This window comes from Staurois parvus, unplaced genomic scaffold, assembly GCF_062004578.1.
Source record: "Staurois parvus isolate SC_StPar_1 unplaced genomic scaffold, SC_StPar_1.0 ptg001432l, whole genome shotgun sequence".
In the NCBI taxonomy this organism is placed as follows: Eukaryota; Metazoa; Chordata; class Amphibia; order Anura; family Ranidae; genus Staurois; species Staurois parvus.
This window is the reverse complement of record NW_028319228.1, coordinates 4,415,544-4,442,284: the sequence shown is the minus strand read 5'-3', so window position 1 is coordinate 4,442,284 and position 26,741 is coordinate 4,415,544. Positions and strand designations below refer to the sequence as shown.

The 26,741-nt window shown below is 40.7% G+C and overlaps 1 protein-coding gene across 1 annotated transcript in view; it reads right to left on the bottom strand.

The window, feature by feature from the left end:
• The window catches only part of AOPEP (aminopeptidase O (putative)), a 597,182-nt gene that overhangs the window by 370,121 nt on the left and 200,320 nt on the right, over nucleotides 1–26,741 (bottom strand). Inside the window, exon 6 of the mRNA XM_089662129.1 lies at nucleotides 2,836–3,025. Coding sequence (XP_089518255.1) covers nucleotides 2,836–3,025 — 190 coding nt within the window. The remainder of the gene's footprint in view (nucleotides 1–2,835; nucleotides 3,026–26,741) is intronic.

The following is a 26,741-nucleotide window of genomic DNA, read 5'->3' as shown; positions in this document are numbered from 1 at the left end:
CATAAAAATAGTCCAACTGAGTCATAAATAAATAGATCATCACTCCGTCTGTTATTTCCCTGTACCGAGTGTTCTTGTGACCAATAATGACTATTAAATCTCTCCTGTACTATTAAGATAAGGAAAGAGGTTTGTGTATCACCCAACACTGCAGTTCTCTTTGTGATAAAAGATATCATCGTAAGCATATAAAATAAGATACAACGCATATATATATTTGTTTATGATGATCAAGCAGTTAAGCACAATAGTATATTACCTTAACAGCTCAGAGCATGTATTATTATTATTATACAGTATTTATAAAGCGTCAACAGTTCAGCGCTGTACATTACAAAGGGGGACAGAACATGTGACAGTACAATGTGATACATGAGGGGTTCGAGGGCCCTGCTCTTTCAAGTTTACAATCTAGGAGGGAGGGGATAGTGGTACAGGAGGAGATAGCTGTGGGGGATGGAGTGGTAGGAAGAGTGGAGGAGGTCGGCAAATTAGCAGGGGGTGGGGTAGGCTTCCCTGAAGAGGTGGGTTTTCAGGGTACGCCTAAAGGAGAGGAGAGTAGGTGATAGTCTGATGAGTTGGGGCAGGGAGTTCCAGAGGATGGGTGACAATCTGGAGAAATCCTGGAGGCAGGCATGGGAGGAGGAGATCAGGGAACTAGAGAGAAGGAGGTCTTGTGAGGAGCGGAGTGTACGTGTTGGGCGGTACTTGGATATTAGGTCGGTGATGTAATTTTGGGCAGTATGGTGGACAGCTTTGTACGTCAGTGTTAGGAAAAAAACGTTTTGAACTTTTTTGAAATTAGGCATTTCTATGTGAACACAAAATCAGGTCAATAGGACTTGACCCTTAAAGCACCTATTCTGTATAAAAATGAAAATACAAAGTGTCTTCCAAAGGAGTGTATGCACAAGAAAAATATACTTATTTAGTAATGTCTAGTCCTGCCCTGAAATGGCATCCACACTACAGTTCTCACTCCTACACTTGCATTATGACCTCCAGCAGACCACGGCTGAATTATCTTGATATTTGTTATTATAGAGAGAAAAACCCTGTTTTTACTGCGGCAATATCAATGTATTAAAACAGGCTTTAATCTTGTAGCTAGGGGGGACACTTTTGGAGATGAAGGTGTGGAATAAAGAGAATATGCTGGGGTGGGATATGCCAAGACAATAGTTTATTTAAGAAGAAATTCTTGTGAAGTTGTGACTTTTGCAAATATTGGCTTTTCTTACTGAACTGAAAAACTATTTGCAGTATACATGCCGTGCCAATACCCTGCTGTCCTACAAAGGCGCCAATATAGAAACAGGCAAAAGTGTGTCTTTTCTAGAAAAAAAAAGGTTAGGGATATAACAAACAATGCTGAAGAAGTGTCTAAGTGGGCAATATGTGCAGGTTACAACAGGGGCAGAATATGCATGTGAGTAGGATGGAGGACTTCTAGCAGAGAGGAGCTGCACTCTACGTCCAGGTTGCAAAAGGAGACACTGGTGCTCAGGCTGGGTCTAATGTTAAACCATGCAGCCTTTAGTAAAGGAGTAACTGGCAATAAAGAAAATTATGATTATCCATTATTTCTATAGTGCAAAGATTTTGCACAGAGGACTGCAGAGGGTATGACAATGAGCAGTATGTACAGTAAAGAGCTTTGGAGGTATAACAGGGGGCATACCTCCAACCAGCAGTGCAGTTGGGCTTTGTTGCTTTGGAGAGATAAATCCGCTATAAAATCTTTAATATCTGACACTTTCGAGAGTGTTGGAAGCCTGGCATCTCTTTCTCCCACACCTATATCACTATAGTGATAGGATTTAGGTGCACCCTGAAAACCCATCTCTTCAGGGAAGAATACCCCACCCTCACTTAACAGCCGATCTCCTCCACTCCTCCTACCATTCCATCCCCCACAGCCACTTCCTCCTGTACCACTATCCCCTATCTCCTAGATTGTGAGCTCGAAAGAGCAGGGCCCTTGAACCCCTCGTGTTTTGTTTTGTTACTGTATAGTCTCATGTTCTGCCCCCCACTATAATGTACAGCGCTGAGCAAACCTTTTGGCGCTATATAAATACTGTATAATAATAATAATATAGCAGTGACGTAGCAATCAGAGAAAACAACCACAGCATCCAGTGGAAGCCCAGATATCTGAAACTCCAAGAAATGTGATAGATGCTGAAGATGTTTCAGTCAGCATAGTGAGAATTAAAAAAAAAAAAGTGACAGAGTCACTTTAAAGAGTAACTGCCATGTCGAAAAAATATTTCCACTCTGGGTGACCAATGTACATTGCAGGAATTTTAAGAACCTATGTTGCAGATTTCCACCATTTGTATGTCTGTGTCCATGTGCAGAGTGAATCTGTAAGGAAGTGATTTAATTACCAATCTCTAGGCTCTAATGAGGAAAATTTCAGAGTCTGCATTCCTTTAGACATGATTTCCCTTTGGGAATATGACCTTTTTTTGTAGGAGATGCCTAAAATCTGACATATCTGTCAAATCTGGACTCCTGGGAAAATCAGTGAGCCATTCACACAAGTAGGAAATGAAATTTCTGGGGGCATTCTATACACCATCTGTGTACAGGACGCCTCCAGGTTGCCATATTGCTTTGCATTTTGCAAAAAATTACAGCAGTGCAGATTGAAAAGGAAAGTTCATTTTTAATAATGCTATATTACAGTATTACTTGTGTCACAATTGTATACGCTCTTTTATTTTTTACTTTCTATTTTTTCCCACAAAAGTGGAGTGACCCTTTAAGTCAGAGGTGAGCTGGTAAAGGGAATTCATATAAATACTTTGAAATGTTTTCGAAATATACCTTTTGAACTTCTGCTGAGAATACATCCTCTAGATGTGTAGCAAAGCCTTCACTTATCCATTCTTCTGTCCAATCACGTGCACCAATGGCCAACCCAAACCAAGCATGTGCAATTTCATGGCTGACACGTGTCATGCAAAGCTGCTTTCTTCCAGACAGAACACTCTGAGACAGATAGATAATGTGTGGGCTGGATCATAAAAATAAAGAGCAAATTACATATTAGGTGGCAGTCTTGTTGCAGCATGAACATCTCTGCTATTTATGTGTTCCTTATTCGTTATGTCAATTCATTATTGTTAGTATGTGGATGCCAGGTTCTGACAAGCCCTTTGCAGCATAGGCATCCTTAACAAGGTTTAAAAAAAAAAAAAAGGCTCACTTTCATTCGAGCAAAATTCAAAGCTAAAATTGACAATTAAAAAATGTTAATACTTTATATTAATACAATTTGAAAATTGTTTCCCTCCACAAGATACACAAAGCATCAATTAAATTACGTTAAATGAAAAAAATTTAGTGAAACGGAAAAATCATTTTGGTTTATACAGTTTCCATATACAGTAATTTTACTCAGAAGTAATAGGTTTGCCAATATCATAATTTAGTGATGGTAAGTGCTTACAGAGCCGCAGTGATTAATGTGTAGCAGCTGAAATGCATTGGCGGTTGCCTGTATGTGATTTAACTTTCTGGCAAATAAAGAGGTTTTAAACACATATCCAAAGTGCTGTTTGTCTGGATGTACTAATTGTGTTTGCAGAATTTTTAATATAATTGTGCTGAACAGTGAAATTTAGAGCAAGGAATAGCAACTAAACTGCAGAATTTGTAACATGCTAAAAACATCTATTTGCATACACCAAGTGGGTACCAACACGTGCAAATTTTGCTAATGAAAACCAACTTAACTTTAATTCATACTATTAATATTTTTCGTCACTAGGAAAAGGAAACTGTGACGATCGCGGTGTCAGACCCTAGCCCTTTTCACCAAACTCGTGACCGAAGGACTAGCCAATCTAAAACCGTGCGGTCACGTGCGTAACAATGCCACGCCCATCTGCACTTTGCGCAAAGATTTTCCAACTAATGGACCACAATCTGTGTATCTGCAGCCTGGGAGCGATTGTTACTGGGTCAGGTTAATTAATTAATTACACAATTAACCCTTCACACTGCCACCACCTCCTTTTTGTACAGAGAAAGAGGAAACTCGGCAATATCAACACTATGATGTTGCATAAGCGTTGGTATACCACTATCATCGCAGGCAGAGATATACCGAAGTTTAAAACACACACACAGTAGCGCTCTTCAGAGGCAGGGGTTCTTAGTTTGCATTAAAGAGCTTTAGAAACAGTTCAACACTTTCAGAAAGTAAAATTTATTACTAAAAGGTCAAAAGGGTGCAATAAAAACATTTACAGAAAAAGATGTAGCCAATATATATATATATAAATATACAGAGAGCAATAGCACAGCAAAGAGATAACAGAAAGAAGGTTAGAGGGATAAAGCACTTGCCGTCAGCCTTGGTTTAAGCAGATCAGGTTTCAGAGCCAAAAGGATGCCTTATCTCCCACAGTTAGTTCCGATGTTAAAAGGGAGAATCTTCAACTTCACTTAACTCAGCTTAGCTCAGCTTTTTCTAGGAACTCAGCAAGGTGTCTCCTTAATGCAGAGAACCAATCGCCTCATTTGAGGAGGGGTGTTGGGGCAGAGACCCAAGCTAGAACCAAAAACTTTCCCAGTTGATGTCATGGTTAATAACATATTCTCGGTGCATTTAGCAACCTGGCCACTAGTAGAGTAATATGCAGACGCATCTGCTGAATGGCTAAGTATGAAATATGACATACCTGCTTGGATGGTTAAGGAGATATAATTTTCTGCTCTCCTGGATATGCCAGCTAGGGGGTGTAATATATCAGGCGACTTGTATTAAAGTGAGCCATCCGAATATGTGCTTATATCCTAATATGTAATTATATCCTATTTGAAGATATAAAATTATATGGAAAAGTGAGTTTTTAAATGTAAGTCTGTTTTTACGACTACCTGGAATGTCTTTGAAGCTCAATGAGGGCTTGGTTTATGGTTTTATGATCCCTTCTCCAGCAAGAGTCACGCAGACATAGGGGCACCAGCTAGTGGGGTTTATAGCCATGACGCCCTCCCAATGAGTTTGCTGCCTGTGATCTCTGTCATCATCCAGACCACCTGTCACTCAACAGAGAGGGAGGGGGGATATCGGAGGAATCTGATTTGGGAGAGAGAGATACAAGATGGAGGGGTTTGGAGCAAAATGGATGACCGCGTCCATCTGTGTGCATGATTGCTACAGAAACTGTATTCAAAGAAACCTAAATGCATGTTCGGCAACTCAACATGCATTTTATTCTATGTGAAAAAGACCTATGCCCTAAATGCATACAAATATTACAAAAAACAGCATTAATGAATAAATAAGTGAAATGCATCCAGATTAAACACTGCTGCCACCTTAAAATGAAATAAATCATATAAACAATAAATGAACCCTAAGTGATTCAGTGGTGCTGTGAACAAAAATCAATCTTAAAGTGATAAAGAATAAAAGGTAAAAACTCCAATGGTGCAGTACAAATAACACCTTTTATTAAATTAATGCAGACAGCCACTCACAAGATAACTGAAAAAAACACACCTGTAGATAATATATATGGTAGTGTGATGGAATGCAAGCAGTGCTCTCACCACTGCCGGATCCCAAACAATGGTGCTCTCGCGTCACTTCCAGTTCCGGTCCAAGACTTCACTTCCAGTCGCCGCACAGCCTAACTGTGACGCGTTTCGTCACTTACGACTTAGTCACAGGGACTGCACCATTTGAGTTTTTACCTTTTATTCTTTCATGGTCATTGCATCTGGGGGAGAGGAGCAGGGAGGATTGTGGATATGCTGATATTGTCACATTACCTTCCCATTTGGAGTTTTTCAAAGCGATATATGCCGACCATGAGAGTAGGAGGCATGGAAATTTGGTGAGTGTATACCCAAAAGGGGAACACTTTTTCTTGAACACATGGTGATTTCGGTTTTGGGAAGTAAACAGAAGATTGTCACGTAGGAATTAATTTATGGACTTTTATTTAATCAGTTTCTTATCAATTTTATAATTTGTCACTTTAAGACTGATTTTTGTTCACAGCGCCACTGAATCACTTAGGGTTCATTTATTGTTCATATGCATTTTATTCTGACTAGTCATGCAAGTATAGATGTGCTCCATCCGAATGTCAAAAAGACTACTTAGCATACTTGCTGCTCAAATGCTTAAATAATATGAATTAGCCACAGAAAGTCTACTGTTTTCAATTACACAGGTAGATTTGCATAAGAGATAGAGATGTATATAGATAGAAAGTGAAAAGGGAGAATTATAGTATGTTTGCCAGGCCCTGCGCTCCACTTTTAATCCCAGCTGGCCGAACAATTTTTGCAATTTTTTCATTGCTTTTTATTTTTCCCTAGAGCTTTTAAAGTTTGTAAAAGACACCCTAAACCATATATTTTCTGAAAGCACATGCCCAGTAGAATAAAAAGAAGGTGGCACTGATCTTTAGGGCCCCATGATATTTGCGCAAATATTTATCAAAGCAGTATTTTCACTAAAAATATACTAAAATCATCATTAGCAGATACAAACACAGCAAATTTTACAAAATTCCTGCTAGATTCCTACTGAATATAAAAGCTTAATTTATATTGAGTTAATAAATAACCAATATTTGGACATTTTAAATTGCACCTTTTTGCGAAACGGTGAAAAATTAACGTATGCAAAACTGTAAATAACCCAATTTCTCTAAAAATGTGGAGGTTTTCATTTTTTATTTACAGTTTTCAAAATTTGTAAAAGACCCCCAAAACATATATTTTCTGAAAGTATATGACCAGTAAAATAAAAAGGTGCTACTGATTTTCAAGGCCCTGTGATAATTGTGCAAATGTTTATCAAACCAATATTTTTGCTAAAAATACACTAAAAGCATTATTAGCACCAACACCAGCTGCTTCCCCCTCTTCTGCCAGCACCAATCTCCATGGTTTTATGCAATTGCCAGCTTCCTCCCGCTGCCTCTTCTGGCGGCATTTGCATCCAGCCACAGTGCTCAGAAATGTAAAAAAAATCTTAAAATTAATCTTCTCGCTGTGACCCCCCCCCTCACCGATCTCCAGGGGCCCCGTCCATGCAACTCTGCTAGCCGGCTCTCCCTCCACCCTCTCCTGCTGGCTGCAGCTGCTGCCTGGGAGACCGGATAGTGCCAGGATGGAGAGCAGAGGGGCTGGTAAACGTGTTTACCAGCCGCCTTTATATCCTGAATGAACAGAGCGATCGGTACCGATCACTTCTGTTCATTCATTACTGAAGTATAAACGTATATATAAACAGAAATTAAGATTTTTTTTACATTTTTGAGCACTGTGGCTGGATGCAATTGCCGCCAGAAGAGGCAGCGGGGGGAAGCCAACAATTGCATAAAACCATGGAGATTGGTGCTGGCGGAAGAGGGGGAAGCAGCTGGTGCTGGGGGTGAGAAAGGTGCTGAATGGGGGAAATCAGTGGCAGAGGAAGGGGTCAGTAAGGGGGGTGAGGGCATTTTAGCAGCCAAGGCAGCAGGTTAGGTAGAAGGACAGAGAGCAGTAGTTGACAGGCAGACGGCGGTGGGTGGAGGTGGAGGGTGTAACATTGTAGGTGAATAGCTCTTATCAGCAGATTGTCATCTGCTGATCAGAGATATTGTTTTCTTCAGAAGAATCTGGAGCTTATATAGCAGGAGGAGGAATCAGGTCTGTATGGCATACGGACCTAGTCAGCAGGAAGCCCTGCCAGTGAAAGGGTTATAAAGAAAGCTGAATCTGCAAATGCAATGAGCTGTTATGGCCACACCATGTACATTTATACATTATGCCTAAAAATAAGCATTGTGAAGCTAAAACATGTACTGATAACATGAAAACAATGTATTTTTTTTATTTTTTTAAATTGGTTATTTTTTTTACATTTAAAACAGGAAGCTTTCAAGATTTTGTGTTTGCAGAGCATACTGGGCTTTCTATTAGAAAGCTTAAGGTTGGTTTCACACCGGTGTGCTGCAGTTTGACTGCAGAACAGTTGTATCCTCAATTTTTGTGTGCTTCACCTGTGGTCCCATAGACTTTCTATTAGGTAGCGCATTTTTCTGGTTTCTGAAAATGCACCAAAGATGCAGCATACAGGAATTTGTGTTTTCAAAAAACGTGGAATAAATGTGCAACTTAACCACATGCAGCCCAGCCACTGTATAAATACGGCGGCAGGGCGGCACGGCTGGGCAAAACCATGTTTTAAAACGTGTGTTTTTAAAACAGGTAGGGGGCGTGCGCGAGGCGCATCACCACCCTACCTGTCCCACCGATCACAGCCACGGATGTCAGTCGCCGGGTCACAGACGGTCTTTAACGGCTATGTCCCGGCGATCGGCAGCAATCGCTGACAGAGAGCACAGCTGCAGTAGCTCTGCTTTTTGTCAGTTCACCGACAGCTCCAGGACACGCTGATCGGGACAGAAGAGTTTCTCTCTCCCGATCAGCGGTGTTCCCTGCAGTACACACCCCCGCCCCCTAGTAAAACACTCCCCTCACACAGTTAACCCTTTCCCTGAATAATAAACTTAACCCCTTCCTCCCCAGTGCCATTAGTACAGTGTCAGTGGTTTCTTTTTTGCACTGATCCCTGTATTGGTGTCACTGGGGATGTCAGCGACCACAAGTCAGTACCCCCCAATGTCAGAATGTCCGCTGCAGTCCCGCTATAAGTCGCTGATCGCCGCCATAAGTCACTGATCGCCGCCATAAGTCGCTGATCGCTGCCATTATTAGTATAAAAAAAACTAAAAATCCCAGTATCTTTCCCGCCATTTGTAAATGCTATAACTTTCACGTAAACCAATTAATTTACACGTATTGGGTTTTTTTGTAGCAAAGACATGTCGCAGAATGCATTTTGGCAGAAACTTATGACTAAATTTGATTTTTACATTTTTTTTTACTGGACATGTTTTATAGCAAAAAGTCCAAAATATAGTTTTTTTTCCTCAAAATTGTCAGCCTTTCTTTTTTATAGCCCAAAAAATAAAAACCGCACAGGCGATCAAATACCGCCAAAAGAAAGCTCAATTTGTGGGAAAAAAAAGGATGTAAATTTCATTTATGTACCTTTTGCATGACCGTGCAATTGTCCGTTAAACTAGCGCAGCGCTGTATAGCAAAAAAATGGCGTAAATTGCAGTATCTATACCATAGTTTGTAGAGGCTATAACTTTCACACAAAGCAATCAATATACACTTATTGGGATTTTTTTACCAAAAACATGTAGCAGAATACATTTTGGCCTAAATTTATAACTAACTTTGAGTTTACTATATATTTTTTATAGCTGAAAGTAAAAAATATTTTTTCTTCAAAATTTTTGGCCTTTTTTTGTTTATAGCGTGAAAAATAAAAAGCACACAGGTGATCAAATACCACCAAAAGAAAGCTCTATTTGTGTGAAAAAAGGACGTAAATTTAGTTTGGGTGCAGCATTGCATGACCGCGCAATTATCAGTTGAATTAGTGCAGCGCTGAGTAGCAAAAAGAGGCCTGGTCATTAAGGGAGGTAAATCCTCTGGAGGTCAAGTGGTTAATAGAAAGTCTATGAGACCAAGGGTAAAGCGTATGAAAATCAGGGATACACCTGAACTGCGGCCAAACCACAATGCAGCAGTTTGAAACCAACCTAACACTACCTATTCATTTTTTGACTGCCTCTGTTTAACTTAAAACCTACATACTCCATAAAAGCAAATGAGGGGAGGGAAAAATTGTTTATTACTCATCAAAAGGATAAGCCTTGATTGTGCCACCTGCTGGCTTAAAGTAGTAAATATGAAATCCAAATGTAAAAACAAATATTTAGTCAATATGAATAGATGAATATGAAAGATGCTATACCAGACATCACTAAATGGCAGACCATGGTCTGGATCTGGACCGATCCACTATCCTGTTCAGACCTGCGGTCGCACGTTTTGGGAGACACTTCTATTCCCCTGCCTCTGCCGCTGTCATTTTCAAGACAACGCAGAGATCGGGAGGTAGGATAGTAATGAACTGAGTGCGGGAGGCACAGCTCAGCATTGGATGGAGAGTGGGAGCAGGAGCTGTCAGCGGTTAACTTTTCATATTAGCCAGCAAATGATTGGTTGCTAGGGCCACCCTGTGTCCTAGCAACCAATTGCTTGCTGTTCACTTTGTAAAGTTAACTCTTGAGGGTTTGATGTGAAAAGAGACAGTGCTGTGTGATTTGGACCTCTGCTGGAAGAAAATGTTACTGATTGGACCTCCGTAAATTTTAATTCAATACTCCTGCACAATATAGTACTCCTAAATTTAGACGTATTTACATTTAATTAGAATTTATGTAACAATAATTACAAGATTAAAGATTCTAATAATTGCACAAGCTAACTGTCATTTGCCTGTTAGCTCATATACCATCTACAAGCAATTCTCTTGACTGACCATGTCACTTGTGAATATCAGGCTGTATATGGACTGCTTTAGCAAAGGTTTGACCATTGCTTATAATTTCAACTGAACTACTATTTTCTTTTGTTCAGTCCTACAGACAGTACAAAATCTCAAAACCAGCTGTGCCAGCTCATGTTTGAACTAGGTCCTCGGAACTCTCAGAATATTAAAATTTTTTGCATTATTTCTGTAAAGACCAAACCATCATTGCTAAATATAGCATGGCAGGAAAGAGGCATTATAACCCTCAGACTATTTTGTCTGTTTGACTTTATCTCCTAAAAAAATATCCTGAGATCATCTGTTTAGTTTTAACACATTCAAAGCTGGGTTTGCAGTCTATATATAACACATGTTAATTTGTCTTTTTAGCAATGCAGATGTTTTGTACATCAGATTATTTATAGGCACACTGCAGTGGTAAACTCATAATCGCTGTGTTTCCCATCATCCATTGAGTCCTTTTACTTTCCCAAAACCAGCTGCAACTTCAGAATAGAGGCACAATATCAGATCACATCCCATGCTTTGTAGTTTACCTCTTGCTACACAACTATTTAAAAAAATCCAATGATTTCTTTGTAAACTCATCAGATATACAGTGTATGTTGTACAGAACATACTGTATGAGTAGAAAAGTTGTGGACAGTTAGCAGTGGTTTGTCTTTATTTTTACAAAGTTGTAGTATTAGTGAGGAACCATCTTATAACTGACTTTTTCATTCGGTTGTCTATTGAGCCTCTTGAACATTGGGCATTTAGCCGCCATGAATGAGATTCCAGTGTTTTGGTGTGGACAGAAAGCACAGGAGCACGATCCAGCACCACAGCCTTGCTTTAAAGCTCTACAAGACCGAAAAGGTTCTGCGGCTGAACAGGGCTGGGCAGTGCACCGAGTGGTACTAACATTTAGGGGTGAAAGCCCGGAACACAGACTGCTTGCATTCTGGGCATTTGTCCCTGAGCACATACTGCCCTAAATGTTCATACCACTCCATGCACCACCTAACCGCTGAGGCTTTCAGGCCTTCTACATTCCAAAAAAAGTCATAAATAGTTTCTTAAGACTTCATTTAGTTTAGTGGAAATTCCTAATAAAACAGGTAGGAACTCACCTGCTACTAATCCATCAACTGTTGAGCTCATTCTTAAGACAAATTAACCCTCATTGTATACAATAGTGTAATTGTGCTTACTCTCTTGGTGAGGCCTGAACCTACAGTATAGGCTTGCTTACACTACAGCCTACATAGGTAATATACTAATATCCTAAGATGTGTATATATGAACATATCATCAGAAAAAGACCATGGCTAGAAAAATTTCATACATCTTGGTAGCATGCCAGAGGACCCAATTTATCCATGTATGGACAGCTTTATTTTATTTTACTAATAAGAACAGGTAATGGATTTGTGCATTCCAATACTTCGAAGGAAAATCTTGTTACATATGATGGTCAGTGATACACAAGATATTTTAAACAAACACTAAAGCTAAATTCATAGGAGCACTTAATTCAAAAGATATATAGCACCAATGTTCAGCAGCCTCCTTTCAGTCCCTGCAGTCAACATTAGACATGTTCTGAATCGAAATTCGGTCAAAATTTGTATCTGAATTTCTAAATTACAATAGTAATGAATTTAAATGAAATACGAAATAAAACTAAATTTTGGCTGAAATAACAAATGACCTAAATTCAAATTATAAAACAAATTTGAAATATAAACATGACTATTGCTGATTTCCTTCAAAGACTGTGGGGGTTATTTACTTAAACTGGAGAGTGCAAAATCTGGTGCAACTCTGCATAGAAACCAATCAGCTTCCAGGTGTTATTGCCAAAGCTTAAATGAACAAGCTGAAGTTAGAAGCTGATTGGCTACCATGCAGAGCTGCACCAAATTCTGAGTGCACCAGCTTTAGTAAATCTCCCCGTGTGTATTAGTGTACCTAAAAGAACTGATGTTGTTTTGTAGCCAAAGGGTATTCAAATATTGATTTGATTTAGATTTTTCTACTGTTTTCTCACTTAGCATTTTTTAAATTGATAAAAAAAAGTAAAATAAGTTTTTTAAAAGTATTCAAACTTTACATTATTTCTTCACATCTGCCTAAAACGTTTGCACACGACTGTACATAGAGACATCAAAAGTCAGATATTGCTTTTATAACTTAGATCACTTCACATAGTCTAAATATAGCTTATTACTAATACAAACAAGAATAACGAGTCAAAAATCCCATGGTCAATTTTTATGGTGAATGAATAATTATTAGCATCATTTGTGTCCAGATCTACATTGAGGCTAGGCTCACATCTCTGCGTTCCTGTGGGCCGCGTTTTGCGCGGGCACAAGAGCTCAATCATTTGAGTGGACTCCTGTGCCCCGGGACACACAGGGAACCTCGATTCCCAATACGGTTGTGATTTTCAGTGCGGGCGGCTTGCCATTAGAATTAATGACACCCGCCTGCGAGTCCCCATTCCTCTGTGCGGGTGGTGCGGCTGCACTGACTTTTGTGCGGATCTGCAGTGGCACCACCTGCACAGATGTGAACCAGGGGTTATACCTTATAACCTAGGACCCTTCAATCTTCTTTATGTTACTTTCCTTTTAATTAAAGGTTTAAGCCAGCCATAGATGGTGTGATTTTGTTATCTGCAACTATGGGTTGCAGGAAAGAAAATCATCTATTCCCTCAGGTGGCGCTATTGTTTTCCTGGAGGTGGTGGGCAGGAGGTGTGGGAAGCTGTCCATGCTTGGAGAATGCCCAGTAATTATTGGCTATAGCTGCTGGCAATAATCAAATGAAAAATCTCACACATCCCCTCCATTCTAGTGGCAGTTGATGATGTGCTCAAGTGAAGACATAACATCCTTTTAATGACTATACTAAATATAAATTATTATACATATGAGTCTTAAGGTATACAAAAAGACAGTATCTTCACGTCAGTTTTATGTTAGTAATAGACTGGTAATTAAATTTTTATGCATCGCATAAAGTTTCTGCCATAATTTCCTATAGAAGAATTTAGTGGTATTTCATGAACAACATCAAGGTGTTTGGCGTCCAGCACATGTGAAAACTCTTGTAGTTCCGCACTTTGCATATGTGATAATGATGGTAAATAACCATTAGTTTCATCTAACATATTCTGCGGGGTCCATAATGGAGGTTTTCATGAGGTGAAAACTTATGTTTATCTGATGAAATCACAAATATGTAAACAGTATATGAACAAATAGTACCTAACTAAATTTTGGATATTCGATTCGAATGCAAATCGAATCTATATTTTCGATTCTACTTCGCATACTTCTGAAAATTCAAATCAATTCAAAAATGAATAAATGAAACAAAATGAATTATGACACAAATTATCTGAATTTAATGAATGCAACAAAATCGATCCATCCATCCGAAACCAAACAAAACTATTTTTTTGTTCTGCACCTGTCTAGTCAACACCCTCCAGGCAATGAAGTAATTGGGGGGGGTATTGGTAGCCACCTGCTAAGAACCTACTTTTGGCACCTATGTAAAATAGACTTAAGAGAAAAAGAAGTGATGCAACATGTATAGAAAAAAAAAAACAAACAAAATGTCTTTGCCAGGGCACATATGATTCAAAATAGCCTAAGCGAATCACATTGTTAGAGTTAAGGAAAAAAAAAATCCCTTCCCACAAACAATCTTCTGGCAAAGGAGAAGTCAGCCTACATCAGCTCCAAAACAGCAAGCAATTATCTGCACAATGAATAAGCATGCAAATGTTCTAGTCTCCTTCTAACGCCTGCTATGTTATTCTAATTGACTCATTGTTGCGCACATTTTCGATGTGGCAACAATTTCAAACTGGCATGGAAACACTTTGCAAAACAGTTCTTTTGCTTTGGCAATGAACCGCAAAACAGTATTTCTGCTTTGGCAATGAATGCATGTTATGGGACTTTATTTTCAACTTTTAAAGACATTTTGGTATCATTTGGTGTTGACACTTTGGCTTGCCCAAACACACACACAGTACAGTATATAACCTAAATTAAAAGCAGCTCTAGAAAACTGTAAATAAATACACACAAAATCATACGCCAAAATACCTGTGCAAACAGAAGAGGGAATCATAGAAATATCTATTTGCACAATTGAAACTAACACTAATGTTCATGGATTAAGCCAGGGTTAACACTGATGCATTGTGGAATTCGCACTGATTTCTGTGCGAATTCTGCACCGCATCACAATTGCACCTCATTCATGTGAACCGCTGTGGGTGTGTATGTTAACGACAAACCAAAATTGGTTCACAAAACGCGGTGCAATGTGCAGAATCGGATTGCATGAGTGTGAATACCCATGCGATGCGATTCTAGTGCATACAAAAAAAAGGGTTCATCTTTTGGGTGCGGATGAGGTGCGATTTGAGCCATACAAAATGTATGGCTCAAATTGCACCACACAGAATTTGCATGGGATTTGCACAGGAATGCAGTGCGGTTCCTGTGCGAATCACATGCAATGTACTGCACAGCATCAGTGTGACCCTGGGCTTAAGAACAACAGTACTCCCACCAAAGTAGCAGATTACGCAAATACTTTTTATTTTTCCTATTATATGACTAAACAACCAAAATGTATTCTTTGTAGTTACTGTAAAATTCTTTTTGATGCCTTCACTGGAACACATGGCTCTACTTTATGACATTACTACCAGCATGTGCAGGTGTAGGAAGCTAAAGAAGACTAAAAAACAAAATAACAGCCCAAGTAGCCCTTGCTGGTGGTCAGAACTCCCAAACAAAGGTGGCCTACCTGGAAAGGCAACAAGCAGGACAGCTTGCATAAAAGGTACATAGGTGGCAGCAATGCCAAAGGAAACTGAAAAAAAACTACCAACACTGATACCTGACCCTTAATCAAAGTGTTACTAAACCCACAACTGTAAAAGCAGCCTGTATATGCAGTAAAGCTGGTTATACCCACTGTGGAACCTAAGGCGTTAATTCTCTGCATTGTGTAAAAAGGCTGTTTAATACTGTCTTCTTTGATCCTCCCCTTCTTCTACTGTCCCCAATCCATCTGCTGATAGAAAAGAGCCTTGGTGGCAAGCTGCATGTGCTTAATTTGGTGTGTATTGCTAGAGGGTTTTTATTCCTGGGAGAGTGTATGTGATCAGCACAGGGCAATCAGCGCTGTCCAGAGAGGGTCAGGGGTTATGCAGCCTCATAGGACAATAGGGGGAGAATGAAAATGCCTCCTACAAGCAGGGCCGATGCTAGATTAGCACCCTAGGCAAGACCAGCTACTTGCACCCCCGCTTGAGCCCCCACAGAGAGAGAGAGAAAGACCACTTTTCCCCCACAGGGAGAGAGTGAGAGACTGCTTATGCCCCACAGGGAGAGACTGCGTGTGCCACCACACAGAGAGACTGCTTGTGCCCCCAGAGAGAGAGAGAGAGACCACTTTTCCCCTACAGGGAGAGAGAGACTGCTTGTACCACCACACAGAGAGAGACTGCTTGTGCCATCACACAGAGAGACCACTTGTTCCTTCACAGAGAGAGAGAGACCGCTTGTGTCCACGAGAGAGAGAGACCGCTTGTGCCCCCACAGAGATTGCTTGTGCCCCCACAGAGAGAGAGATTGCTTGTGAACCCAGAGAGAGAAAGAGACCACTTGTGCCCCCACAGAGAAAGAGAGAGAGGCCACTTGTGCCCTCACAGAGAGAAAGAGACTGCTTGTGCCCAAAGAGAGCGAGAGCGCTTGTGCCCTCAGAGAGAGAGAGAGAGAGAGAGCGAGACTGCTTGTGCCCCCACAGAGAGAGACCACTTGTGCCCCCACAGAGAGATAGAGACCACTTGTGCCCCCACAGAGAGAAAGAGACTGCTTGTGCCCAAAGAGAGAGAGAGAACTTGTGCCCCCACAGAGAGAGAGCGCGTGTGTCCCCACAGAGAGAGAGAGACTGCTTGTGTCCCTACAGAGAGAGAGAGACCTCTTGTGTCCATACAGAGAGAGAGAGAGAGACCACTTGTGTCCCTACAGAGAGAGAGAGACCACTTGTGCCCCAAAAGGGAGAGATAGAGAGAGACCACTTGTGCCCCCACAGAGAGAGAGAGATCGCTTGTGCCCCCACAGAAAGAGAGAGTGACCACTTTTCCCACAGAGGAAGAGAGAGAGAGAGCGCTTGTGCCCCACAGTGAGAGAGCGCTTGTGCCCAACGACTTGTGCCCCACAGAGAGAGAGAGAGAGAGACCATTTTGCCTCGACAGCAAGAGCCAAGAGAGCCCCTCAGCCAGCCAGCAGTGCCCAGCTAACAGACTGCTGCCCCCCCCCCTCCTTTCCCAGCTCAGGAAGGGCATGACATTGGGCCAGGGCACACATTAAACCGACTGCCCTGGATGTTGCTGGACCCCTCAGTGTGAGTGACAGTCTCATCTCCAGTCTATACAGGCAGCCCCCATCTCTTCCTGCTGAGCACACATATGAAATTAACTTACAGTGAAATGATGTCAGAGACAGACGTGCAGCAGCAGCACAGAGGAGACACCGACTACCTGACTCCTGTCCTGACCTGACCAGAGTGCTACATATTACCCAAGCTTCGGCTCCTCCAGTGACCACCAGTCACAGACAATCCACGCAGGCAAGCAGCCCCCCCTTACTCTGACCTCATCACCAACATATTACTACTCCAAACCCCAGAACAGCACTGCCTCTGAACAGAAAGATCCTGCAGTTGCTTGCTCCTCTCCTCCACAAGGCTGCTTGGCTCCTGGGTTTTTTATAGTGGCTGGCGCAGTGGCAGAGCCTACGCACTGCCTCCCTAGTGCTCGGATCATGTGTGATGGTCTTGGGCAGCTCTGGTCCAGAACAGCAGACAGTAGGGAGAGCAGGTGCTGTGGCTGTGCCCTAGGCAGCTGCCTAGTTCGTCTAGTGGTAGTGCTGGTCCTGCCTATAAGCTTTAACCACTTGCCCTCCAGAGGATTTACCCCCCTTAATGACCAGGCCTCTTTTTGCTACTCGGGGCTGCACTAATTCAACTGATAATTGCGCGGTCATGCAATGCTGTACCCAAACGAAATTTAAGTCCTTTTTTTCACACAAATAGAGCTTTCGTTTGGTGGTATTTGATCACCTGTGCGCTTTTTATTTTTTGCGCTATAAACAAAAAAAAAATTTTTGAAGAAAAACTATATTTTTTACTTTTGGCTATAAAAAATATATAGTAAACTCAAAGGTAGTTATAAATTTAGGCCAAAATGTATTCTGCTACATGTTTTTGGTAAAAAAAAATCCCAATAAGTGTATATTGATTTCTTTGTGTGAAAGTTATAGCGTCTACAAACTATGGTATAGATACTGCAATTCACGCCACAGGAAAAGACAAAGTGTTATGTTGGACTTTGTACTGTCGAGCTTTATTCAGTAAAGCGTTGAAACTTTGCTTTTGCCTGGTCTGAACTTACTCAAAGGGGTGTAATGCAAGTAACTTAGCACTTAGTCTACAGCTTGGGTCACTAGCACATGGGTTATGAAGAGTCAGTATATATATATATATATATATATATATATATATATAAAACCTTAAAGCTTAACCCTGAGAGATTAATTTCATTTAAAATGGTGAGGGATGCCATTAAATACTGTGGAACCCTAATACCAATGAAAACCTTTTTATTTTTTTACATGTTTACAAATAAGGAGTGCTTTATTGAATACAAGAGCAGTACAGAGCAACACACTCATGTACACTATACAATGCCATACATACTTGCCAAATCAACTAAACAGGTAGAGCCCAACTCTACAGTACAGCAGGGTAGTATGCATTTTTTTTTTTTTACTATTTAGGAGCACAAGTGGACAAACTCCTTTTAAGAATCTTTAGGGATCCCTCAGTTTGGTACATACCTGTAAGTAATCAGCTATCACCACCTGTGATCATGTTTGCAATTACACAAAATATTTTGAAGCACCTTAGACTGAACTTTTACTATAAGGGTCCATGGACACTGGGCTTAAAAAAAAAACAAAAAAAAAAAAACACCAGTTCCCTTGGCAGAAAAAAAACTCTGACAGAGTGTTTTTGCACACAGTCTGGGAGAGTTTAGCATTTTGTCAGCCATAAGGCTTCAATCAAAAACCAAACCAGAAAGGTTTTTTTTCCTTCCTCAAAACATTAAGCTTAAAATATGTCTCTAATTGTCCTAATGTGCACGGACACATAGGATAACACTGAGCTGTTTCTACAGGCAAAACACAAAACTCTTATAGAAGCAGCAATTTTTAAGCCAGTGTGCATGCAGCCTTACGGAGTAAAACCCATAGGGCTAATTTTTGGGTATTTTAGACCACGGTTTCCCAGATAACTACCTGTAGCAGTACAATAAAAAAGGTACAGAGCCATCTCTTCCTTTTCCCAGGTTGCATTTTATTTATTTTTTTGTCCCTTTCTCCAAAGATTGTGGGAGTTGATGAGGAACTAGAGAAGAATTGGAAAAGTAAGAAAACGGGTGAGATGAAAAGGTAAGAAAGTCAGGAAGGAAAAGAAACAAGTGAGCAGATGGGAAAAAAGAGGCAAGATGGTGGGAGAAGTCATAAACTAACAACTATTGGTGTGCTGGTGTGCAGCTTCTCATTTTCTGTCAGTGCAGTTGATTCTTTGGAATTCAAATGAAAATATTTAACTAATTTCCTGATATGGACCTACTCGTGCATCCTTGAGTTTCAGTGGTTATACTGGGGCCATGGCTGCAAAGGCAGTCTTGACCCGGGCAATTTTATTTCAGTTGGTGATCAGATGCTTTTAAAGTTAGAGGAGAGATCTGGGGTCTAAGAGACCCCAGATGTCTCAGTAAAGAGAATGTGCCACTTCCCATGCTATCACAAGGGATGTGGTTCATCCCTTGTGATAGCAATAAAAGTGATAGAAAAAAGTAAAGAGGCAGTGTAAAAATTAAAAAATTTAAATAGAATTTCAAAAATGTTAATGCGCCCCAGCCCCCCTATGCTTGCATGCAAAGGCGAACACATATGTAGGATGCGTGCCTATGTAAACGGTGTTCCCACCACACATGTGAGGTATCACCACAAATGTTATAGCGAGAGCAATAATTCTAGCAGCAGACCTCCTTTCCATCTCCCAACTGGTAACCTGTAAAGGCTTTTAAAGCATCATTCATGGCTATTTTTAAGTACAATAGTTTGGCACCATTCCACGAGTCTGCGCAATTTTAAAATATGACACGGTGGGTATCAGTTTACTTGGCATAACATCATCTTTTATATTTTACCAAACACTGCATATTATGTTGTGTTTTTGTGCATTAAAATTCATTAAAGTGTATTTTTTCCAAAAAAAAATTGCAGTTAAAAAACTGGCAGGGCCCTAGCTAAAGCCTTAAAAGATACTCAACTAAAAACAGGTCTCTAGCATAGACACAGGCAAAGGGCAGAAAGTCTATACATTGTTGGACATTGCAGCTTGCTTTAGGAAATTCTATCAAAAGCTTTAAATCTCAAAACAGAGGGGGAACCTTCCTATCACGTACCTGGTGATGGAGGCAAATGGAGAGAGGGCTTCCCTTGCGGCTAAGTTCCGGACTCATCTGAGAGTGGGACAGCGGGAGTCAGGCCCAAAGTTGCACAGGTCGCCTGTAGGAGTGCTGGTTGGTGGTCCACTCAGGAGCACAGCTGGTGCACGGGGATAGGTCTGCAGACTGGAGGCGCCTGTGCGTGGTATGCAAGCCTTCCGGGATTTGGATGTTTGCTGGTTAGTCAGTCCGAGTCAGGTACCGGGTGGGGAACAGAACAGACGTGGTCAGGTGGAATGGCCGAGGTCATACATGGAGGAGCGAGAGAGAGAGTATCCTTTAGCCAAGCTGAGGTCAGATCAGGGGTTCAGTACAGCAGACAGGTCCAATTACAAGCCGGGTCGGAATCAGGAAGTCACAAGTCACAGGAAACAGGAACAAACCACGGGGAGCTAGAGATCATCCAGCAACCAGAGGAAGTGATGAGCCTCCTTATAAAGGCCTTCCGGCACCAGACTGAGGCTGATGTGTCCTTCTGCGGCCATGTAGAGTATTGGCAGAAACACCAGAACTTCTGCTGTGGACAGTACCCTGACACTTCCCTGCCCAACAAGATATAACTGACCAATACCTTGTCAACTTGGGTATGTCAAAACTTTCTAAGGAAGCATGTAAATCCATGGAATCTCATATTTCTGACATGGAATTTAATATAGTATTTAAAAAAATTAACCTAACAGGGCACCTGGCCCTGAAGGATTCTCCCTGAGGAGTCCCTGTCTAGCTGCCATTAACTCAATACTGGAAAACCAGGGTCTCCATACGGACTCTTTGCATACCCACATAAGTTTTGCCCAAAGAGGGCAAGGACCATTCCCAGTGAACAAGTTACAATCCCGTATCTCTCCTGAATATACATTGAAAGCTCTTCTCAAAGAAATTGGAAAATATGGTAGATTGATCCCACAAATTCTGAATACTGTTCACTTAAACCAAGTGGGTTTTGCCCCAAGAAGAGAGGCTAAGCATAATACCACAAGGGCACTTAATGCCATCCATCTTGCACACTCTCCAAACATACTGAACATACTTCTCTCAATGGATGCCAATAAAGGCTTTTGATAGACTCAATTGGATCTCTCTCTGAAGCACATTTAAGTATATTGGTCTGGGTGGTACAATCTGTAAAGAGATCAAAATTTCATATACTTGCATCCATCAGCAGTGGTGAAAAACATGAGTTTGCTTTGGATTACTTTGAGTTGCGCAATGGCACTAGACTAGGGGTGTCCTCTCTCACCTTTTCATTTTTAAACTCACTCCGGAACCTTTTTTGTGTCATTTTGAGCTATCCTTAACATCAACGTCATTGAGGGCCAAGGTACTATACATAAGGTAGCAGGCTATTCAGATGACTTGCTCTTCTATGTCCTACAAATGGAGACTACTTTTTGGAACCAAATCTTAGAACTCTGCACATTTGGTAACCTGCCAAATTTCTAAATTAATTTCAAACTTAATCTTAAATATGGTTTTACCCTTGAGACTTTTTAACATTAAAAACAACTTCTCCTTCAAATGGGACTCTCAAACACCTGGGTATAGTTATCACCAACACCTTGGAAGGAAACCTTTACAGCTAACACTGTTCATAGCCTCAAACTCTGAGTGCTGAACAAAAGGATGCTTCACAAACTTGTCAGGAAAGCGAAAAAGTTGCACACTGATGATGTTAGATCATATCCAGCTTTATTAAAGCCAGACAAAGAACACTGCATCCTTGCCTAGGACTACCACTTTCTAACATTTCACCCAATAAGTACTTGAACTTAGCTTCCCCTGTGGAAATGGCTTTCCATATGTCTGATAGGTTTCAGCTAAAATATTTTTAAACCTCAAGGAGAGTGATTCATATACAGGAGATTCAACCCTTGGTTGCAATTAAAACACTTTCCCTTGTGAAGCAAAGCTTTTTGTTAGGGGATGCATTATACCTGCCTTATATAGCAATTGGTGCCTAAAGTCAATGAACTCCTTAGAATAGAAGTCTGCCTGTTTTATTGGAATTAATTTATCTTTTCTCAGGAATATAAAAACCTGTCTGTATGCTGAGCTAGCGTCTTTTTTTTTTTTACTATAGCTTTTTACTGAAAGATTGCCATTACAAGTAAGAAAGCAAAGCCATTGGAAGGCAACACGTGTGACACATGCATGAAGATTGAAATGCGTTTTTGTTGCATTTGGACACTTTAATTTAAAAAAAAATTTTTTGGATTCATTATCATGTACAACAAATGGTTGCAGTGATTTTGTTTGTCACTAATTGCACTTTATTCTTATTCCTTTGTAATACACGAGTTGCGCAGTATTTTTGTAAATGCATAATTTTTGCACATAAGTATAGTACCTTGTAATAATATTTAGAGCACTTTGAATAGTCAGTTTGCACTTTATATTTATATTTATTTAGTGTATTTAGGTATAGCGCTGCACTTTATATTTATATCTCTGAGGTATTATAAACTTTTGAAAGCTAGTCATCTGGAAGATGAGATTTTGTCTAACATGATTGAAGTGATTTTAAAGGTTCATTTTTAGTTTTCTATAAAGTAACAAACATGTCTATACTTACCTGCTCTGTGTAGTGGTTTTACACAGAGCAGCCTGGATCCTCCTCTTCTTGGGTCCCCCACAGGCTCTCCTGGCAACTCCTTTCTGTTAGGTGCCCCCATAGCAAGCAGCTTGCTATGGGGGCACCCGCTGCTCCGTGTGTCCATTCATACACGGAGCCATGGCTTGCCCCATCCCCTTTCTTTCCTCATTGACTGACTAATTGTGATTGACAGCAGCAGGAGCCAATGGCTCCCGCTTGCTGTCTCAGCCAATGAGGAGGCAGAGACCCGTAACAGTCAAGGCTGTCATTCATATTGTTAGATCCTGATGAGGCTCAGGTAAGTATTGAGGGGGCTGGGGGCACTATTGTACACAGAAGGTTTTTTACCTTCATGCATAGAATGCATGAAGGTAAAAACCTTGAGCCTTTACAACCATTTTAAGTTTATGGCTTCAATTTCTAAAATGTATCAAAATATTGAAAAATATAATTGGATAACTGGACAGTATTATGTTTGCAAAAACAGAGACTATACTCCTAGTTCCCGAAAACACAGCCTCCCAGGCCCTCTGCATGAGGCCTGCGTGATGTTGGACACCAGTTATGCAGCATGGAGTGTGGCAATACAGCACTGAATGCTGGAAAGTTCTGTGTTCCAGAACCCGATGCTGAAAAGGTGACTGTACAGTGGGCGGAGTTATCTCAGCTGGGGGGAGAGAATGACAGAGTGGCATGGGAGCTAAGTAAGAGATAAAAAATGCGAGGGGTTACCTTTCACTGCCAAGATCACCAATACAGTGGGAGGATGTGAGGTGGGGGGGGGTGTTAACTTTCAGTACCATGACAAACAATGCATGAGGAAGAAAGGGGGATTAACTTTCATTGACATGACCACCAATGCGGTGGGGGGGTTACTTTCACTGCTACTGTGACCCCCCCTCCTACACCCACATAAGTTTTAACCCCCATTACTTACTGTTTGGTGGTCATAACCAGTCAATGGCACAGACCACCAGTGCAATCACTGACACCAATGTTGCATCTACTGACATCAGTGCTGAGGGCTAATATTGCATCCACTGACACCAATGTTGAGGGATATTATTGTGTCCGCTGACAGTAATGCAGGGGGTTATTGTTAGCTCCACTGATACCAATGTTGAGGGTTATTAGTGCATCCACTGATACCAATACTGAGGGTTATTATTGTGTCTACTGACACCAATGCTGGGGGGATTCTTTTTGCACTCACTGACATCAGCATTCAGTATTATTATTGCCTCTACTGACACCAATATTGGGGGTTATTATTACATCCAATGACACCAATGTTGGGGCTATTATTGTGTCCACTGATACCAATGTTGAAGATTACTATAGTGTCCACTGAAACCAATGTTGAAGATTATTATAGTGTCCACTGATACCAGGTGTCATATAGTCTATTAATTTTGAATGGGTTGCCTAACTTGGCACCATGCACCTCAATGCATGAAAATATGCTGCAATTGTGCAGCGCTCTGGAAGTGTCAGGGCCACACTCTCTATAATTTTCAAGTTGACCACAATTGTTCAAAAATGTACTATTTACTGAACTGAATACATTTTTCAAAGTAGAAATAGGCAAAACATTTTTTTTCATTTAGGATATAGGAAGGGAGGGTTATAACACCATGTCAGGTTTCTTTTCGGCATCTCTGTCCCACTGAGATTTCCATTCACTTCCTGTTTCATAGTCACAACAGTAACTGAGCGAAAATCCCTCCAAAGTGAGGGAAAACTGGACTGTCATCAGGGTCACCAATGGAAGATTTCCCCTCTATTTCAGCTCTGGGTACAACCCAAAATGTGGGATTTTCTTTTACTTTCGACAATCTAAACTGAGCCAGCACAAAGTATTTTGCTACTTAGCAGCAGCTTACAGAATCCCACCACAGGAATAAGGGCCACTGGTGTACAGCAATGTTTTATATGTATTTCTTCTTCTTAAATAATTTGAGACATTGCTCAGACTAGTTATAGTAGCATACTTCCTGACACCTGGGACAGAAAATACATTTTTGTTTGGCAAGAAAGAAAAACAACTGTGAATAGAAGGTATGTGGAAATGTCTCTTTCATTACAGGGTGTCTGATGTGAAAAATAACACCCTAGGTGTGTGACTTTGTCTGGCAACAAATCTGACAGGACCATACCTACACCTAGAAAGACAACCACAGACATGCACCTTGTAAAGAACATTCCAAGCATACCACTGTCTCAGTTGTCACCTCTTGGTAAAATATTAATGACACTTGATACTTAGTAAACCAACACCGACAAAACAGAGTACCACAAAAACACATAAGAGTACAGGTAAATTGTCACAGATTTCCAAAACAAACACTATTATAAGTTCTACTATTTCAGAGATGAGGTGACTAATACTTGGTTGAAGGCTTAGGGTGTGTACTGATGGTATGTGTATACAACCACTGTGTTTGCACTGGCAATCATTGGACTGTCTGTCCTTCACATTCCTTTTATTTACCTCCTCAGATCATATTTTGCTTTTCTGTCCAATAATTAGATATTATGTTCCTGTGTTGTAACCAGAGGAAGGGCCTAGTAACCTAGGAGAAAGGCCTAGTAAGGGTCAATGTGTATTTTTGCTTGCATCTAATGTTATTTAACCACTTACCCTCTAGAGGATTTCCCCCCTTCCTGACCAGGTTATTTTTTGTGATACGGCGCTGTGTTACTTTAATGGTCAATTGCTCAGTTATGCAACGCTGCACCCAAATTAAATTTATGACCTTTTTTCCCACAACTAGAGCTTCCTTCTGGTGGTATTTGATCACCTCTGCATTTTTAATTTTTTACTATAAACAAATACCGACAATTGGAAAAAAAACTATATTTTGTATATATTTATGTCCAGTAAAAAAATTTAAAAAATCAATTTTCGTCATAAATTTAGGCCAAAATGTATTCTGCTCCATGTCTTTGCTAAAAAAAAATCCCAATACATGTAAATTAATTGGTTTACGTAAAAATTATAGCATTTACAAATGGCTGTATATATACTGGGTTTTTGTTTTGTTTTTCACTAGTAATGGCGGCGATCAGTGACTTATAGCAGGACTGCGGCGGGAATTCTGACACTGGGGAAACTGACTTGGTGTCAATGACATCCCCAGTGACACCAATACAGTGATCAGTGCTAATAAAAAGCACTGACACTGTACTAATGGCACTGGACAGAAAGGGGTTAACCTGTGGGGCAATCAAAGGGTTAACTGTGTGCTGTTTTACTATGTGCTGTGTGTGCACTTTACACTGTAAGCACACTGCTTTGTATGGCTCTGCTATGCAGAGCCATACAAAGCAGTGTGTAGGATTTGACGGGAGAGATCTGTGTTGTTTATACACAGGTCTCTCCCCCTTCGGTAATACTAGGCTATCGCTGGGTGCTGGCAGGGAATCACTGACGTGATTTTGTGCACCCATGCCGCCCTGTAGCAGTATCTCTGCTATAGGGCAGCGTGGAAGTGGTTAAAGCCTAAAGTGTTACTAAAACTAGGACCCTGCATTCACTATATCTGGTCTCCAACAGTACACCAAACATTGAAGTGCAATTATTTTAGTAAATATAGATGAGACAGGAAGTCTTCTAAGTGCAGTATATCCAAATTCACTTTAATAAAAAACAGTTATAAACACTAACAAGATGGCAGAAAAACAGGCTCTGTATGATCCGTCATAATGCAAATACCAAATGAAACCCAAACTTTAAAAACCACATATAAAATATTCTGGTTGAGTATCTGTTCCCAGGGGGCACATTTCTTGTTGTTTAGTGGAGTTTTGTCATTCTTATGTTGCCATAACCTCTAGAGCCATGTTTCTCAAGTAATGGGTCGCGATGGGGCAAGTGCCCCCCCCCGAGGCTTCTCCAATGCCCCAATAAAAGGTCCAGGCTCTGACAACATAGCTTAATAATAACCGCCAGCCACACGAATATAAATGCGGCTGGCCCTAATACTTGTATTATTGCAGCCAGCTGGTCTCATTAAGGTAGTGAGCATGGTGCACTTACAGAGCGGTCTACACTTCTCTCCAGCCAGCCACACAGCAGGGAAGAAAAGTATTACTGGACGCCAGGGAAT